Genomic DNA, 17,764 nt, shown 5'->3' on the forward strand with positions numbered 1-17,764 from the left:
CAGAAGGGAGGAGGATGCTTTGTATTTGACACAATTTTTTTGAGCGGCAGGAGGGATTACTGAAAAGCCACTTCAAAGGTTGACACCTCTGCATACTCTAATTGGGGTCTTACCACTGATACACTCATATGCCTTCTCCTCACATCGTTAGTACAAACACCTCATCGTTTTAAGCTCATCTGGTGAACATTTATCATTAAGCATTAAAACATGAAGTTTTTAATGGTTAGGTGGTTAGAGTCCCCTTGATACAAAAAAACTTTCACCATCAGAATGTTGGCCGGCAGTGTAGGAGGGATGGTGGTATACAATTTCTAATCACTAGATTGTGTGACAAAAGCCTGGGTTCAGTTTCAAACTTCTCCGCAGTGCTCGCATGGAGAAAGAGCATATGATTCTGTTAACGTCTTAACATAGCAATTATTTACAACATTGTGATCCTTTTCTTTACCTATCTTTCTTTTTTTGAAAAACAATGGCAGTAGTAACAATGGAAGTAAAATTTGCCAACTTAACAATGAAATATGTCACTGAAAAGATCCTGTCTTGAAATCCCGAGTATACTTGTGATATTTTTATGGGTTCTTCTTTTAACTTACATGTAAAAAAAATAACACAGCATTAAACAGATAGCACATAAGATAACATGACACTCAATACCGCACAAGAAAGGCATTGTTCATATGTTTGTGGCTGTGTGAAATGCCCTAAAACAAGGATCAACACACACAATGCTACATCACACTCCTTACACAAGTTGTTATTTTATGTAAATACTGTCTGTTTACCCACGGCTTCGCTCGCAAGGAATTTGTAAGTTGATAAAAGTTAATTGTTCCTTGGTACTGCACTAATACATTATCTGAAAATCCCTAAAGTATAAAAACTTGCTGAAAAATTGCATTTCATTTATGCCAGAACCTCTTTGTAAACCACGTTTGTGGCATTGCCTTTTGGGGCTGGGGCTAAGGTGACCAAGCTACTGGCGGAGCTAAATCTGGAACATGCCACATGGAATTCTACGTATGAGAAACGGTCCAAAAAAAAAAAAAAAAAAAAAGTTCTTTATTTCTAAAGGAGATTACAAATACCTATTTTCACGCCTGTAACATGTTAAGTTTGAGATATACTATAGATAGTTACACTAATTTTAAAAACTGACCCACTCCTTGGCTGAGAGTTCATCGTTGAGGTCTTCGGTTCACAGAGTTCCAGTTTCGATTCCGGGCTGGGTCAGATATTTTAATCGCGTGTGATTAATTCTTCTGGCTCAAGGACAGGTTTTTTGTGTTTGTCCCCACACACTCCTGTTCATATTCAATCAACACTCCACATTACCAACCACAAGAGGAATACGCAATAGTAATTATTACATATTGGCGTCAGGAAGAGCAGTCAGTCATAAAACAGCGTTAAATCCACAAGTGCGACACAGTTCGCACCCGTGACCCCACAGGTGTGGGAAAACCGGTAGAAGAGAAGAAGATACTCATTTTAAAATATCACCCGCTTTTTAAAAAATGTTCACCTCCTTGAGTGGATTTTCCAGAAAAAGTGGGTTCATTTATTTTTAAAAGAGAGTCAAGTACAGCCCACCAATTTTAACGTCTGCAACATCTTCCATTTCTGAGATATAAAGAATTCAACTCCTTCACTTCTTTTCAACTCTCACCCCTTAAGTGGTTTTTTCCTGAAAAAAAAAAAAATTGTGTTCTTTTATTTTAAAGGAGATTCTGAATACCAAATGTTAATCTCGCTGTTGTAAACATGCTGGAGCTGATGTTGCCATGGTTACGAAAGTTCATTTCTTTATCCGATTCCTAGAGCAGGGGTAGTGTGGTGCCAATACCTCAATAACGGTAGGTTTTGCCTTAAAACGTGGTTTTCAGGCCCGTAGGGCTTACCGAGTTTTGTTCTTTGCGTCAAGGGGCTTAAAATGAGCTTTGTCACGTCCTTGTACGACAAATTCAATATTTCGCCTATATTAGCCTAGTATTTTTATATCTCACCGTGTCACCCCCCCCCCCCCGCCCCCTTTCCCCCATCTCGAATTGTTTTGAAAATAAAATATAGCCTATAGCACCGAGGGATAATGTATCTTTCTATTAGTGAAATAATTTTTAGAATCAGTCTAGCAGTTCCTGAGATTAGCCATTACATACAAACAAACTTTACCTCTTTATATATTAGTATAGATATAAAATCCCGAATATACTTGGGCTTTTATGCTAAGAGGTTAATGGCGATTTGTCTATCAGATGGAGGTGTTAAGCCTTTGAGCAAACCCCTTGATGTTATTCAATAGGAGTACACTATGTGCCGACACCAGGTTTCACCCTCTCCTTACCTTGTTATCTCGCATCCCAACATGCAGGTTACCCATGCACCAGGCAAGCTAAACATGTCCTCATCCTCAGACACTCCCAGTTATAAAAACCATACACTACATAAAATAAACCATATGAAGATAACTGCAACCTTGTTATTATAATAACCCTAATGAAGATCTTTTCTTATATTAACACCTAGGTTCTTACAGTAATCCCCACAAACTACTTTTCTTCCTGGTGAAACTTTTCATCATGTTTGTCATCGCACATCTTTGACAAGGTCTTTTTGCAGTTGCTCACATCCTGTAGTTTATATATTACTCTATAAAGTATACCGATCCTGGAGGGTAAACCGATTACGAATGAACGAACAGTATACTGTCATCTGCAAAAAGCCTTGTTTGTACAGTTCTTTACTCCTGAGGACTTGTCAATGTCTTGCACATGAAACGCGTCTGATGAGCCTCTCAAGAATGGTAAGCATGCTTCTTACATCACATGGTACACAGAGTGATAACACGCAGTCACATTTCGATCAAATGGACGAATTGGAAGGCAGCTTGGTCTTCCATTAACAGTGAATTGTATCGACCTGTGTGCACATGGGAAGAAAGTTGGTAGGTCTAATTTATCCCAGTCAATCCACAAGAAAAATACCACAATTTGTAATTTCATTTTAGCCTGAACTGATTAATGGGAAAGATTTATGTTCTTTTCAAATTTATTGAATGTAATATTTTTAGTTCATATTTATGGCTACCAAGAGAAAGTTATGTGCCATTCAGCTGGCGACTGCCCACAGATTCACTGGGAATAGTGGGGATGGAGGCACCTTGGTGTACGTGGGAGGGGGGCCTTGACCTTCTCCATTCACCATCCGTTAATTGTATGGAAAAATAATATTGATATCCTTCATTTGCGTTTGTATATCAAGTGCTGGAAGAATTATTTTTGTGGTTCCAAAGTTACCTTTCGTTCTTAGAAATTTTTATTATTTTGTCATTGACTTACTTTGCAAGGTGATATATAGTTATTAATCCAGATCCTTACTATTGTGGTGCCACTTCATCCGTTTGAAGTCGGCATGCTACACAGCGGGTATTCGGGAACACGACGTATTTCCCAGCCAGCACTCTGAGGAGACTGTGATGTATGTATATAGGTGAGCAGGCGGAAGAGACAGGCAGGCTGTTAGCAGCTGTCCAATGACTAAGCCTACACCAGAAGTTAGGCATGGCGGTTAAGCCTCTTGAAAATGTGCACCGAACTGGTGCACTAATGCTAGCTGGGAGGTTTCACCTTATGATAAGCTCTCTAGCCTCATCCTATCTGCTTTGCATGGCTCTATCACTTAATATGACTGTCATTAAAGAAGATGTATTAAGATTGTAAACTTATATAGCCTTCTGCTAGAACTCTTCTCATGATCAACTTAATGCAAATCAATATCCCTATAACTGATTGCCTTTGCTCTGGCAACAAGAAACTTATTGTACATATTAGGTTAGATTTATATTCATATAATCTTTTTTCCAAGACATCCTCAAGCTTATTCAGATTATGGATTTAATGTTCATTCAGCAAAAGCAGTAAGTTAGAGAAACTTATTTTGTACAGAGTTTCTTTCAAATTATGCCATCAAGAGCAGAAGGTTGTGCTTTGCATTGTATTCTCAAACCGTGAAGCAAATATTTCAAAATAGTGAAGGAAAGGATACGCTCAATTATATATTCAAGTGACTTGATAGGTGTTCAGGAAGGTATAAGAGGAACTGAGTGAACAGAGTCATTCAAAATCATTTCATTCTTAATTATCACATAATACAAGTCTTCCTCCAAACAATCAACAAAGTAACATTAGGAAGAGAAACTCACATAAAAAGAACAAAATACTTTATGAAAATATAAGACACTTATTAATTTCATTTATTTCCTTACTTTATTATATTCAATATAATAAATGTAATTGGAGATATATTTTTTCAAAGACAGGGAGTAAAAAACACTCCTTCCGACATGCTCAATAGATACTTATAAAAATAAATTCAATATAAATGATGTTTTGATATTACGTAAAATACAGTATTAATATTTAGAATGGATGACTAGATTTGCATTTGAGAGTTCCGAGTCTCAAACACTTCGAGACAGGCCGATAGAATGTCGCAGTCACGTTTGCAATGCTTCTCGATGCATGATATTGGCTTGGGATCCAGATCCGATACGCCAATGTTAAAAACGTGACATTGACCATCAAGGTCGTGGATCACATGGCTGTCAGGTACATCGACAGGTGGAGGGATGTCTAGTCGTTGGAACGCTATCATGATGGAGCAATCTTTGGCTGTAGTGGCCAGCAGGTAGCGATGTACTGGGCTCAGCTCATTCTGTCCAGCCTGCAACATGGCTGGAACGTAAGAATAGTCCTGACAATAACGCTGTGAGGAACAATACAGCTGATAGATCATGTCTGCTCCAAACTGCTCTAGTTTCTGGATACGCAGAATTCTATCAAGAATACAGCCCTGAGGTAGATGTTCAGCCGTCCAGTCGCAAGGAGGTTCTGGAAGCACCTTCAAGTGAAAGAAAAACAACTTTGAGTCATCTGAAGTAGATTACATTTACTCTGTCATGCAAGATTAAGGTCCTTCCTTCAATCTAACCAGGAAACACACGATTTTATATAAAATGTTTACAAGAAAATTAACTTACAATACAGCATTACTAAATAGTCTTGATTATGAGGATGATTCAGACTATAACAATAAGATGACTATAATACACATAAAATTCCCCATAGCTTACATACACGCATCCGGTAGTAAGAAAAGATGTATTTCTGCCTTGTCAATGCTCTTAACCCGCAAGTGGTCACGTTATGGCCTGCGCACGGTCAGTTTGACCGGCCAGTATAAAATACTGGTTTTTGTAGCAAAACGCATTGTATTATTGAAAAGAGAAATACATCCATGAAACTCGCAAAACACTTCTATACCAACAACAAAGACCACGGACAGCAAACGTCAGGAGTCGCGCATGGTGGAAATGACCAGCAAACATAAGCACGTGTAGTGGACAAGTCCATGAAGGGATGAATATACTGTGAAGCTATTTCGAAAGAATAAAGAATGTGTGTGCCCCTCGCAGGTTAAAACATTAGGTATTTTATCTATATTTTAAAAAATGCTGAACAGGTTTCGAGAATCCCGCTGTTCTCTCTATCAGTGAGCATACAATTTGTGGACTTGATACCTAATCACCTCAACATACATTCTAAATGAGTTGTTAATTAAAAACAATAAAAGTCATACTATTCTAAATAAGTTAGAATGAAAACACTAGACTTATCAAATAAATGAAATATTTTAATTACATTTTAAAAATTTTTACATAAAAATAAGCATCTCTTTCTTCTTAAAATTCTTTCCCACCATTACAGGAAGACAAGGTCATACTTTTTGTGTGTTGATACGTTGTTCTGGCATAGCTACACAGGCACAGAAATAACATGCATGTTTCCAGATTTTCAAAATAGTTTCACAGTATAAAGCTTCATCCCTTCCTGTACGAGTCAAGGTCAGCCACTTCTTTTCACGATTTGATATCTATACAAGCAGCCACACATCATGCACAGAAAGACAAATCATATACCCGACCAGAAACAGGCTAGCCAGTCGGAGGAAGTTTCTAACGGAAGGAGATGAAATAAATTTTAATTGTAGACACACACTATTTTTGGGGATATTATTAGAATTTTAAGAAGAGAGAATTATTTTTATGTAAAATTTTGTGGTTTTTACTTATTTGACAAGACTTGTGTAATTTTAAACCTTTTATAAAGATGAGTTTTTGTTTTTAACTAAGAACTTGTTCAGAATGTATGTTGAGGTGATAAGGTATCAAGCCTACAAATTGTATGGTCGCTGATGGACAGAATGATGGGGGTTCTCGAAACATGTTCAGCATTTTTTAATATAGATAAAATAACTTTAAGGCTTGGTTTCTCAGAACCGACGCATGCGAGGTGCGAGGCCCGCCTCGCACAAATCCGGACTACACGAACTTATGCAAGTGGTTTCTCAAGCTGCGCGGTGCGCAGTGTGCGCAACCTCGCAGAGAGACCTCGCAGCGTCACCGCGCACTGATTCGTCCGGCCAGATTTGTGCGAGGCGACAGCAGTGCGAGGCGACATTGTTTCTGTTCTTGTTTTTACTGTTTTAAGCAACACGGTGATCTTTACGGACGAAGTGGACGAGGAACTGATTGAAGAAGTTCGAATGCACCCAGTGTTGTATAACTTACAACACAAGAGCTACAAAAACAACGTTGTGAAAGACAACTTATGGAAAATGATATCTCTGAAGTTGGATAGAACAGCTAATAAATGTTGCTAGTTTTATGTATTATACGATGATCTTGAGAAGGAAAGAGTTCGTAAAAATAGAAACTCCAAAAAACGGAGGTACCAGACGATTAATGTTAATTTACTGTCATTTGGAACCTCCGTTCTTGGGATTCTTTGCTTTTACATTGATGTGGTAGCTGCCTCTGTGGATTGGTGGGAGGGTGTCTATTATTATTATTATTATTATTATTATTATTATTAGTGATGTTACTTATAACAAATATAATGAGTTCAGTTTCAAAGGATTAAATAATGAACATATTTAGAAATGATATATCAACCAATAAATCCATTACCGGTACTTTAATATCAAATATGCCAATATATATAATTTTACAAAATTTGACTTCAGTATTGTTCATTTCATAAAATCACGTGTTTTATTTTAATAACGGTGTTCATTCTGTTATTATGCTAATTGGGTCACAGAAGAAGTAAACTATAGGTAAACAAATACATGTTTGTCCGTTAGAAAAAAAAACTTTCACTCCACCCTGTTAGCATATTCTCTTTGTCATACCGATTCTCTCTCCCTGCTACAAAAATATTTCTTGAAGCTGTCTCTTATCATGAAAGCATCATGTGTAGAATTACCTCCGTTGTCAGCTGCCAGAGGAATCATATTTTGTTCTGTTAATTCCAAATTGACAATAAAGTGTTAATTTGGGCAAGGAATTCGCTCATTCCGGAGAAGGTTGTGGGCGATACAGGCTGATACAAGATCATCAACAGTTTCCATTGATACTGCTATAGGGGTGAAGAAAACTCTCCAGTACTGACACATAATCCGCTTCCTCTCTTCCAACAGTAGCGCACAGGCTGCGAGACATGTGCTCGGCAACTGATCCGCTTCGCAGCCTGGGAAACCACGAGCCTCGCAGTGTCATTGGGACGAAAGTACGCAACATCGGCCTCGCACCTCGCATGCGTCAGTTCTGAGAAACCAAGCCTTTAATAGGTCTTTTCCAGTGATTTTCAGATTTAAGTCAATATGGACCAAAATCAAACCATAATGGTTAAAATGATAAATCTGGTAGTAAGATGAAACTGTAAGGAGGACCAGGCGCTCTCAACTTGGAAGTGTGGATTGGCAACCATGGTTCCCCTAACTGAGTCTGGCCTAGCTTTAAACCTGCCCGTCCAACCTGGACAGTATTAGGTTTGAAAAGCCTTGGGAGTCTTAATTTTCATGCCCTTCAGGACCCTTCCCTACCTTTTCTACCAATACCTGAATTTTTCAAAGTATCGGACCAGTGCAATTCATAAAAGTGACTCACTGGATTTCAGCTCATCATTTAAAGCCTTCACAATAGATTTCACAGCATCTAAAAAATCAAAAGTATTTCATCCACTCACAAATTTGTAAATGACTGTACACTCCTCCATATGTCTGTAATGTATATAAATGGTATATTATTATTTTATATAAATGTTATGTTCATTTTTAATTATATATTCAGCAGTAAAACATTTATAATGTTTAATTATGAGTGACACACTGTAACTGGAATAAAGAAACCCCACATTGTGAAATAAAAATTAATTCCTTCAAAGAAGAATAACCCTGCTTTTCAAAAATGAAAATGCCACTACTTCAACCAAAGAATTATTCAACTTTTGCAGATATCTACATATTACAAGTCAAGGTTCAGTCAAAAGTAAATTAGAAACATATACCTTGTTCACGGCTGCTGTAAGATCTCCTGGAACTCGTTCTACAAGTGCTGGTGTACAGGCGTCTGCAACTGCACTACATTCTTGTATAGGAACAGTCTTGCATAAGGGGCGCGTCAGTGCAGTATGAACTAGATCACAGAATTTGTCCACCAGTTTAGTGTGTGAACTAGTTATCTCATTAGGACTCCCTAACCAACGCTGAAGGATGTCGTAAAGTTCTCCATCTTCTCCTACGTCGTCACTGTACACCAACACTCCATCTTCAAAGATCTTGAAATTGTTCTGCGGAGAAGCCATGAGACTGTGCAAGGCACGTTTCATGCGGATAACATTCCCGGAGAAAAGATCTAATGGACAATATTGGCTAATACTGTGGATACTGTTACGCTGTAGTTTCAGGTACTGGCTTAAACAGAACGTGCATTTGGGCAACCGGCGATCGGGAAGAGGAATCCACCCCTGTTTGGGTTTTATCTCCACACAAAATGTAGGGGTTGTAGCGATATGTAGATATTGGGGTAGAAGAGCATAGTCAGGATACACGGTTGCATGGCAGAACTGCAGTCCCTTGTGATGTCTGGACACAGGTCGCTGGGGACGTAACATCTGGTCAAGCCAGCGTACGTCCCCAAGTTCCAGGTAGGCAGCTGTTGGAGGTTGGATGTAACAAGCTCCCAGCAAAGGTACCATCATACCTCGGCAGAACAGAGTCTCGCGAACAACTCTTTCTCGCTCCTCATCCTCCGTACCCCGGACACCTGTACTTTCATACTTCCGGAGTCGCACGATCTTCCTCTCTTGGGGTAAAGCCAGCACTAGGTTTGCGTTGCCCTCTCCTCGATACTTCCATTTCTTGCCATAGAGAGACAGCCTCTGAGGAGTCAACAGATCTACTGTATCCAGCATACTGTTCTGAAAATAACAACAAATATTCATGAGCACAACAATTAACTAAATTTAAACATGCAACTTCTAGTAAACATTCAATATTGGACAGTGCCAATGACTCGACATAAATGGTTTGTTAGAAATAAATTTCCATCGAGGTAAAATACAAAAATGGAACTACGGGCTAAAGATCGATGGAAGAAAGGTAAAAGTGATGAGAAAAGAATGGAAGTGTACCTAAAAGACCAAGTATAGGACAAACAGGTGCAAGAACATGAAGCGCCTAGTATCAAAAGCCGCCAAATCCATTTACCTGCATTTTCAGCAGATTGCAAGCCATTTAACATAAAATGTTAAATTATAAAAGTCTTTTGGAATATGGTTTTTGAAATATTTAAGAAACAAGGTTGAGGAAATTTGGATGTGTCAGGGTTTAATACTAATATTGGGATTTAGCAGGTTCTGAAGAAAGAAAGAAAGAAAGAACTGAAAATACGGGTAACGCTGATAAAGGTGCTATTACCTGTGTAATACAATAATCACTTTCAATAATGAATGATTACTAGTTTAAATAAATTCAGCTATCTGAGAACAGAGTTTTATTGCCATCTTATAAAGGAAGTTGTCACTTGATTACAATACAGTTCAATAATGAATAATAATTTTATTGGTTTTACATTTCACAGGTGTGAGAATGAACAAGCTATATCTCCCCCTGTCTTACCACAACTTTGTTTTCCAGTATTTTTCCCATTTCTGGCTCCTCCTAGCCAGGTCTTTTTCCACCTGCTTTATCAAGTGCCATCTCGAAGTCGACCTAGGGCATTTTTATTAATTCCATTCTTGTAATTCAACAGCATTATCAGAAAGGAACCAAACATCATGGAGTACATTCTGATAAAACTTAAAAATTTAAACTAATGGCTCCTTTCTATCAAAATTACATGGATAAAGGCTGAGCTACCTGAATTTATTTAATGTTCTCAATCAGAAGAAATAAATTAAAGTTTCCTTACAGGAACATAATTTTTTGATCATGAAAGCTTAGGAGGGTATATATATATATATATATATATAGCAAGTACATTGGCACTGTTTTGTGAGCATGCAAGGGTATCACAACGGTGTGCTAGCAGGCCAGTGTCTTGGAGAGATGTGGTTTCCAATTAGTGAACACAGACCACACTGGGGAAAAACAATGGTACTTTTGTAATCGAACTACATGAATTTATGTGGATAAAGATAAGTTCAAATGAAGGAAAATATGGCCAGTGGTTGAAAATAATGTCCATTTTCTAAAACTTGAAAGCGGAAACTAACAGATGCCTTACTCTTGAAATAAAAATGCTGCATTTCATAAAAAAGAAAATTCTCCAACAAGAATAAATGAATGTATTTAGGACTGCTTCCTTTTGCTGAAAATATGCAATGGTAAAGCACACTCAAAAATGAAAGTTGGTTCCTTTCTGCTTAATGCCATCCAATTCATAAACTAACAAAATATATATGAGATATTCCTTCCACATATCTTTGTCCATCAACTGTATTACATCATCTCTAATCAGCATTCCTAACAGGCAATCATAATACATTTGGCTTGCATTGTTCTGAAGGTCCAAGGAGAGGCTAACCAAACTTCACTTTCTCAGACAGCCAGTGACTCATAATGCAGAAAGATCCAACTATCAATGCCAAAGGGAGCATGTTAAAGAATAAGAACCGCAAGCCATTCACAAATTATAAATTAAATCTACCTTGACTTCTCCACATGAACATTTTATCTTTAGATGCCAGTACAAAACGGGCAAGCAAGTTATTAAGAAACTTTACAGGAACCTAGGAGGCAACATCTAGTATATCGGAACATGATGTAATGTTTTTGCATATTGATGATTTTGCAATACAGTAACTATGATGTCGTGAGTTTAAGGAGAGATTAGAGAATGTTAAATAAATGTATAGGTCATATGAGATTCTCTCCAGAATTTTATATAGTAGGGTTAAAGAAGAACTAGAGCAAGAATTAAGTGAATACCAGGGAGGTTTTAGACCTTTGATAAGCTGCACAGAACAGATCACCACTTTAAAATTAGTCATCACATATTAAAGAAACAAAACAAGCTTCCTGCAATAACCTTTGTGGACTTTAAGAAGGCACATGACTGTATTCATCTATAGACCTTAAAACTGAAAATATTAAGAAATTTTGGACCCCACCCAAAACTAATCAAATTGATAGAACTTGCCTTATTAACACAAAATCTGAAGTCAAGTTCAGAGGGGAATTTTCTGAGCCATTCCTCATAAAAACAGGTTTATGACAGAGAGATTGCCTTTCACCAGTGCCTTGGAATATATTATGGTAAAAAGATAACCCAAAGAACATCAAAATTGGAAGATCCAAAGACAACAAAAGTTTAAATTGCCTGGCATTTGTTGAAAACCTTGCTTTCCTGTCCAACAATGTTCAGGAAGCCCAACAAGAAGTTAAATCAGTATATCACTACAAAAAATAGGCCCCAGAATATCCTTCAAAAAGACAGAAATCATGTTAACTAACCTAGGCCTCCACTCATAAATAAAATAACAATAGATGAACAGGAAATGAAAACCATTGACAAATTTAAATATTTAGGGGAAATAATAACATATATAACCTCAACAAAAAGCAGACATAAAAGAATAAACAATCAAAGCACAATATATTACCAAGAACGCATACAATAAAAGAAGGCCTCTCAACAGCCACCAGATTACAGTAAAACACTCACTATAAAACGGTTACACAACCAGAAATAACATTTGCAAGAAACCATTTCTAAAAAACTTACACTGCACAAATAAACAGATTACTCACAAACAAGCACAAACAAAAACTATCAAGAAAATGGACAATGGAGACTAGCTTCCAATGAAACAGTCTGCCAAAAATTGGAACTGTCTCATTTTTTGTACATTACTCAGGACACCAGAAAACAGGATCATCACAGGAGAATTACTGAAAAATTATGAAACAGCAAGAGCAACACAAGATGGATTACAGACATCAAGGAAGATATGATGGTGATGCTTGTTTAAAGGGGCCTAACATTTAGGTCATCGGACTCAAGGAAGATACGAGGAAACTGCAAATTACAGTGGAAGATTTTTTTTTTTTTTAAAAGCAGACAAAATCAAGAAACTCACAAACAAAGAATAGGAAAGGTGATTTAAGATGAAGAACAAAAATTAAAATTGGAAAGAAGAAGTACTGGGCTGGCAGAAAACTGAAAAACCCTTCGTATAAAATTGACTAAAAGTGGCCTAATGAAGGCTATATAAAACATAAGTACGGTAAGCAGTAGTAGTAAATGTGTAGTAAATCCACAAATTATGATGCTGTAAACCAGCCTCACTCCCCACATGCATGTACGCAATATGTCAGCACATAGAGAACAAGTTTTTAGTACAACCTGTGATTCCAATATATTCTAATAACAGTTTACTCACCATTTCAAGTGACTGTTAAGCCTGGAGTTAATAAGCTGTACAAGAGAAACTTACAGCAACAGACAAATCTGATTGTACCACTGTATGAAAACAGGAAAATCCAGAGGGGAAATGAAGCAATATTTTCATCAACTTTGTGATGAAAGAAAGATTATTCAAAGGAAGAGTGTGCTAACTAGTAGTAACCAGAGAAAAGGAATACCCATTTACATGCAACAAGGATAAATGTTCCTTAAAAAGCATGAGGAAAGAGATGCCCATGCATATATAAATGAAGTCCAAGGGGTGTTTTATAGTGTGGGGGACACCAATTTAGTCAAGCTTTTGCAAGCACATGAGCACAAAATCAATTCTAAATAGGAAATTCTCTCAAATGTTAGCATTCTAATGTCCCAACACCAGTTAAGAGACATCGTATAAGCCTGCATTCAGACAGGCATCTTTTTTTTCCCCTAGCGTATCAATCAAGACTCTTGTGTATGCACAGATTCAACTCTCCATCCAACCTTTCTTCATTTTATTTTCAGCCCTTTCTTCTTTGTTCTGTTTTATATTTCAAAACCGTCTATTAGGAGATGTCACAGAAAGTGATGTTAGTGGTTAGGGGCATGCAGCTGTGAGCTTGCACCCGGGAGATAATGGATTAGAACCCCATTTTCGGCAGCCCTTAAGATGGATTTCTGTGGTTGCCCATTTTCACACCAGACAATGCTGAGGCTGTACTTTAATTAAGGCCACGACTGCTACCTTCCCACTCCTAGCCCTTTCCTATCCCATTGTCACCATAAGACATATCTGTGTCATTATGATTAAACATCACGAATTATCACCAAGCGAGTTGGCTGCTTGGTTTGGATCATGTAGCTGCGTACTTGCATTTGGGAGATTGTGGGTACAGCAGTACTGAAGATGGTTTTTCAATTTTCACACCACTTTAAGAAAGGAGGAGGTGGCCATGGCTTTAATTAATCTTCGATCATCAAAAACTTACGTGCTAGTGAGATATTAAATCACTAGCAAAAATAAATAAATAGACCACAATACATGACCAACATCAAAACAGCACCCAGACGGGTCACAGCTAAGAGAAAAAGGATTCATAAAGTGGAGAAACTAAAATATCTGGGGGAGTGGATGAAATGGAAATGGCGTATGGCTTTTTGTGCCAGGAGTGTCCGAGGACATGTTCGGCTTGCCAGATGCAGGTCTTTTGATTTGACTCCCGTAGGCGACATGCGCGTCGCGATGAGGATGAAATGATGATGAAGATGGCACGGCACATACACCCAGCCCCCGTGCCAGCAAAATTAACCAATATATATATGCAGCTGAATGTTTGAACCTGATAAAAATAAGATTGGAGAACTACGCTGCCATTCCAAGCCAAAGATTTGGCAAATTAAAAATTTCCTAAACTGCTAAGTTTAATGTTTTTATGTTTTGTATCACCCTAATTACATTTGTCTATATCTCAAGAGTTACAGCTGCAATGTTAATGAAAACATAATACTGCTAATTTACTTATGATTTCAATTATTATTTAGCATATGATGCTTCAGTTGACAATCGACTATGTACAACTTCTTAACAAGCACAAAAAAAAAAAAAAGCTCCATATACATTATATACATATATACAAACTCCACATTAGAAAGGTTAATACCGGGCGAGTTGGCCGGGCAGCTGTGAGCTCGCATCCGGGAGATAGTGGGTTCGAACCCCACTGTCGGCAGCCTTGAAAATGGTTTTCCGCGGTTTCCCATTTTCACAACAGGCAAATGCTGGGGTTGTACCTTAATTAAGGCTATGGCCACTTCCTTCCCATTCCTAGGCCTGTCCTGTCCCATCGTCACCATAGGAAGACCTATCTGTGTCGGTGCGACGTAAAGAAAGAAAAAAAGTTAATGTGGGTGTGTATGTGTCTTTCAGTCTCTTAGAGACAAATGTACAGCTCTTCCAGCCAAGAGAATGCCTCAGGGGTCACTCGGTGAATGTCCTCGATGGAACCAGCAAAAGCTCACAGAGAGCAGTCCTTCAGAATGTGCAGGATGGTTTGCACTTCAGCACCACAGTCACAAGCTGGAGAGTCTTTCCAGCCCCACTGACGCAGAGCAGAAGCACTTCTTCCTACTCCGCAGCGTATCCTGTCGAGTGTGGTCCAGGTGGAGCGAGGAAGGTTGAACCCAGGCAACTTTGTAGTTGGATCCCTGATGTTGACAATGCCATGAGGGTGTGATTGAGACCATTCGTGTTTCCTTATTTCATCAGACTTGAAATGTGAATTAAACTAATTCCTTTGCCGCCTTCCAGGCAGGTTTCTGTGACTTGAGTTTCATTACGGCATTTTCATCTGTATCGTAATGTACTGGGAGGTAACCGAGGTAACTGTTCTTCACTATCCTGGTCCACAGACTAACAAGGGCGTTTTGCCATCTGATGTCGCTCAGTAATGGTAACCATTGAATAGGAGTAGAGCGCAATGTACCAGATATAATTCTCATTGTATGGTGCAGTTGGACATCAACTGGACTAGTGTGGGAGCTATTGAGCCATACAGAGAAGCAATATTCAGCTGGTGAATATACTATTGCTAGAGCAGTTGTTCGTAGTGTGCATGCATCTGCGCCCCATGAAGTGCCAGCTAGTCTAACCAGCAAGTTGTTACGGCTTTTAAGCTTAGCAACCAGATTCTCAAGATGGCGTCGATAGGTTAAGAACCTGTCTAAAGTTACACCAAGATATGTTGGGTTGGTATTACAATGCAGTGTGTGGTTTCGGAACCTGATCGTAGGGTGATAGTTTGCCAGCCTGTTATTTAGGTGGAACGTAGCTACCTCTGTCTTTGCTTAGGAAACGGGTAGAGTGACCCCTAAACATTATGGGAAAAAATTATCAGAATGGCAAAGGACATTTACTGAGCCACTGATAGAAGAACAATGTGGACTCAAGAACGACAGATCTAGTCAACCAGGTGTTTGTTGATGATGATGCTTGTTGTTTAAAGGGGCCTAACATCTAGGTCATCAGCCCCTAATGGTACGAAATGAAACAAAAAATTTAAAAAAAAACACAAAATCCTCCAATGACCACAATTCAAAATGTGAGGACGAAGAAAGAATGGATGGATGGATATGAATTTAAAACGATCAATGGAAATGAACCACAGTGCCTCACATGCACAGAAGCTGGCGTAGAACAATAGTATTATTGACGAAGGGACTGCTTCTATAGCATAACACTGAATCGATGATGCTTGCAGTCTAAAGGGAGTCCAAAATCCTAGTTATCGGCCCCTCATAACGGTACTTATCGCTAGGAAAGTAGAACCATGGTATTTGTCATGTTGCAGTACTAATCAAAAGTAGCAGAGACTCGCGGTATTCCAAACATTATGGTACTACTCACAGGTTATGAAATTCGACATATAATACAGACCTACGGTGTTTCTCACATTGCGGCGCCATTTAAAGGCAACGCAAACCTATGGTGTTCATCACATGAGAGTACTAACCACAGGGACCTGCACTATCCCATGGTGTTCCTCATATAGTGGGTACTAATCATAGGCAAGGCAGAACCATGGTAGCTATCATCCCATGGTCGTACTAATCACAGGTACTGCAAAAGCTGACCGCACGGTGCTCCTGTGTGCTACTAATCACAAACCTATTTGGTACCTAATATAGTGGTACTACGTGCAAGTGAAAGTGACCCATGGTGTTCCCCACGTGGTGGTACTAATTACAAGTAGTTTCATGGTTCTAAGACAATCATCCCTTGGTCGCCCCTTTTAGTTGCCTCGTACCACAGGCAGGGGCTACTGTGGGTGTATTCTTCGTCTGCATCCCCCACACACAGGAGGTTGCGTGTTTGGTCTGCGCGAGGTATTTTATTTCCCTCAAGTCCGCCGGCAAGCCGGTTAGGACCCCTCTATCCGCCACCTGGGACGTGCCACGTGGGAGTATCACCTCTCCCCCGTTACGCCAGCGTAGTAGGTTCGTGGACCAGGTGTTTGTAATCTGCATGATCAACACAGGAGAAACATAAAGACAGGAAAGCTTTCTAATGGGTCATTATAAACAAAAATGAGCTTGTTGGGGGCTGACAAGAGCTGTATTTGATGAGGAGGAAACCTACCTATATATGAAGACAGCAGTGCATAAAGGTGCAGAGATTGTCCTCGCCCTTTTGCGTCTTCAAGTTTGTCCCTCTTCCCAAATTGACCTGTCTATGTTTACCCTATATTTTTATTCCTATATTTCTATGTATGCCTTGTTTCTCTCCATTACATAAGCCATTATGCTGTTTTCTGGTACACAGAAGTACCTAAAGCCAAATGTAAGTCAGTTAAGGCTTCCAGGGCCGTGAGAACTTCAAAAACCTGGGAAACATACTGCCAGATTTGAACAATAACCAAGGTTACAACTTGCAGACATATTATATCAGAGTGTGAGACCTAGTATAGAAAGAGCAGTACCAACAGGATGCAAAATGTGTTTTACAAGACCTATTTTATCTCAGTTTTTACATATGAAACAGAAACAAGAGTTAAAAAGGAGAGGAAAACCAAATATAGAGAATTGAAATGAAGTTTCTACTAAGCATGCAACAAAAAACCAAGGATCAGTAAAGAGTACAAAGATATGGACATTAGTGCAAATGGAAAAACTACAGGATATAAAAAGAGAAAAACAGGCCAAAATATTATGGCCATAATCAAAGGATGGAAAAATAAGAATTCCAAGAGCAATGCCTAAATGTACAATGAATGGAAGGAGACCAAAATGTAGGCCAAGGAGAAGAGGGATACCTGTACACGCAGAAGGAAGTAGAGGGATGAAGAGTTGTTGATGGGCTTAAAGTATTCAGAGAGGAGTGATGGAAGAAACTATACCAAATGAATGGAAAGTTGCTATAGTAGCCCCTGTGTATAAAGGAAAGGGTGATAATACATAAAGCTGAAAATTACAGGCCAG

General features: G+C 38.7%; 1 protein-coding gene across 3 annotated transcripts in view; it reads right to left on the minus strand.

The window, feature by feature from the left end:
* Positions 1-4,127: 4,127 nt before the first annotated feature.
* The window catches only part of Ipk1 (Inositol phosphate kinase 1), a 28,031-nt gene continuing 14,394 nt past the window's right edge, over positions 4,128-17,764 (minus strand). For all 3 annotated transcript variants that reach the window (XM_067155276.2, XM_067155275.2, XM_067155277.2), the window contains exons 3-4: positions 8,412-9,323; positions 4,128-4,902 (exon numbers count right to left, since the gene is read on the minus strand). In XM_067155276.2, coding sequence (XP_067011377.2) covers positions 4,435-4,902; positions 8,412-9,317 — 1,374 coding nt within the window. In that variant the 5' untranslated portion in view covers positions 9,318-9,323 and the 3' untranslated portion in view covers positions 4,128-4,434. The remainder of the gene's footprint in view (positions 4,903-8,411; positions 9,324-17,764) is intronic.

Source organism: Anabrus simplex, chromosome 11 (assembly GCF_040414725.1).
Source record: "Anabrus simplex isolate iqAnaSimp1 chromosome 11, ASM4041472v1, whole genome shotgun sequence".
In the NCBI taxonomy this organism is placed as follows: Eukaryota; Metazoa; Arthropoda; class Insecta; order Orthoptera; family Tettigoniidae; genus Anabrus; species Anabrus simplex.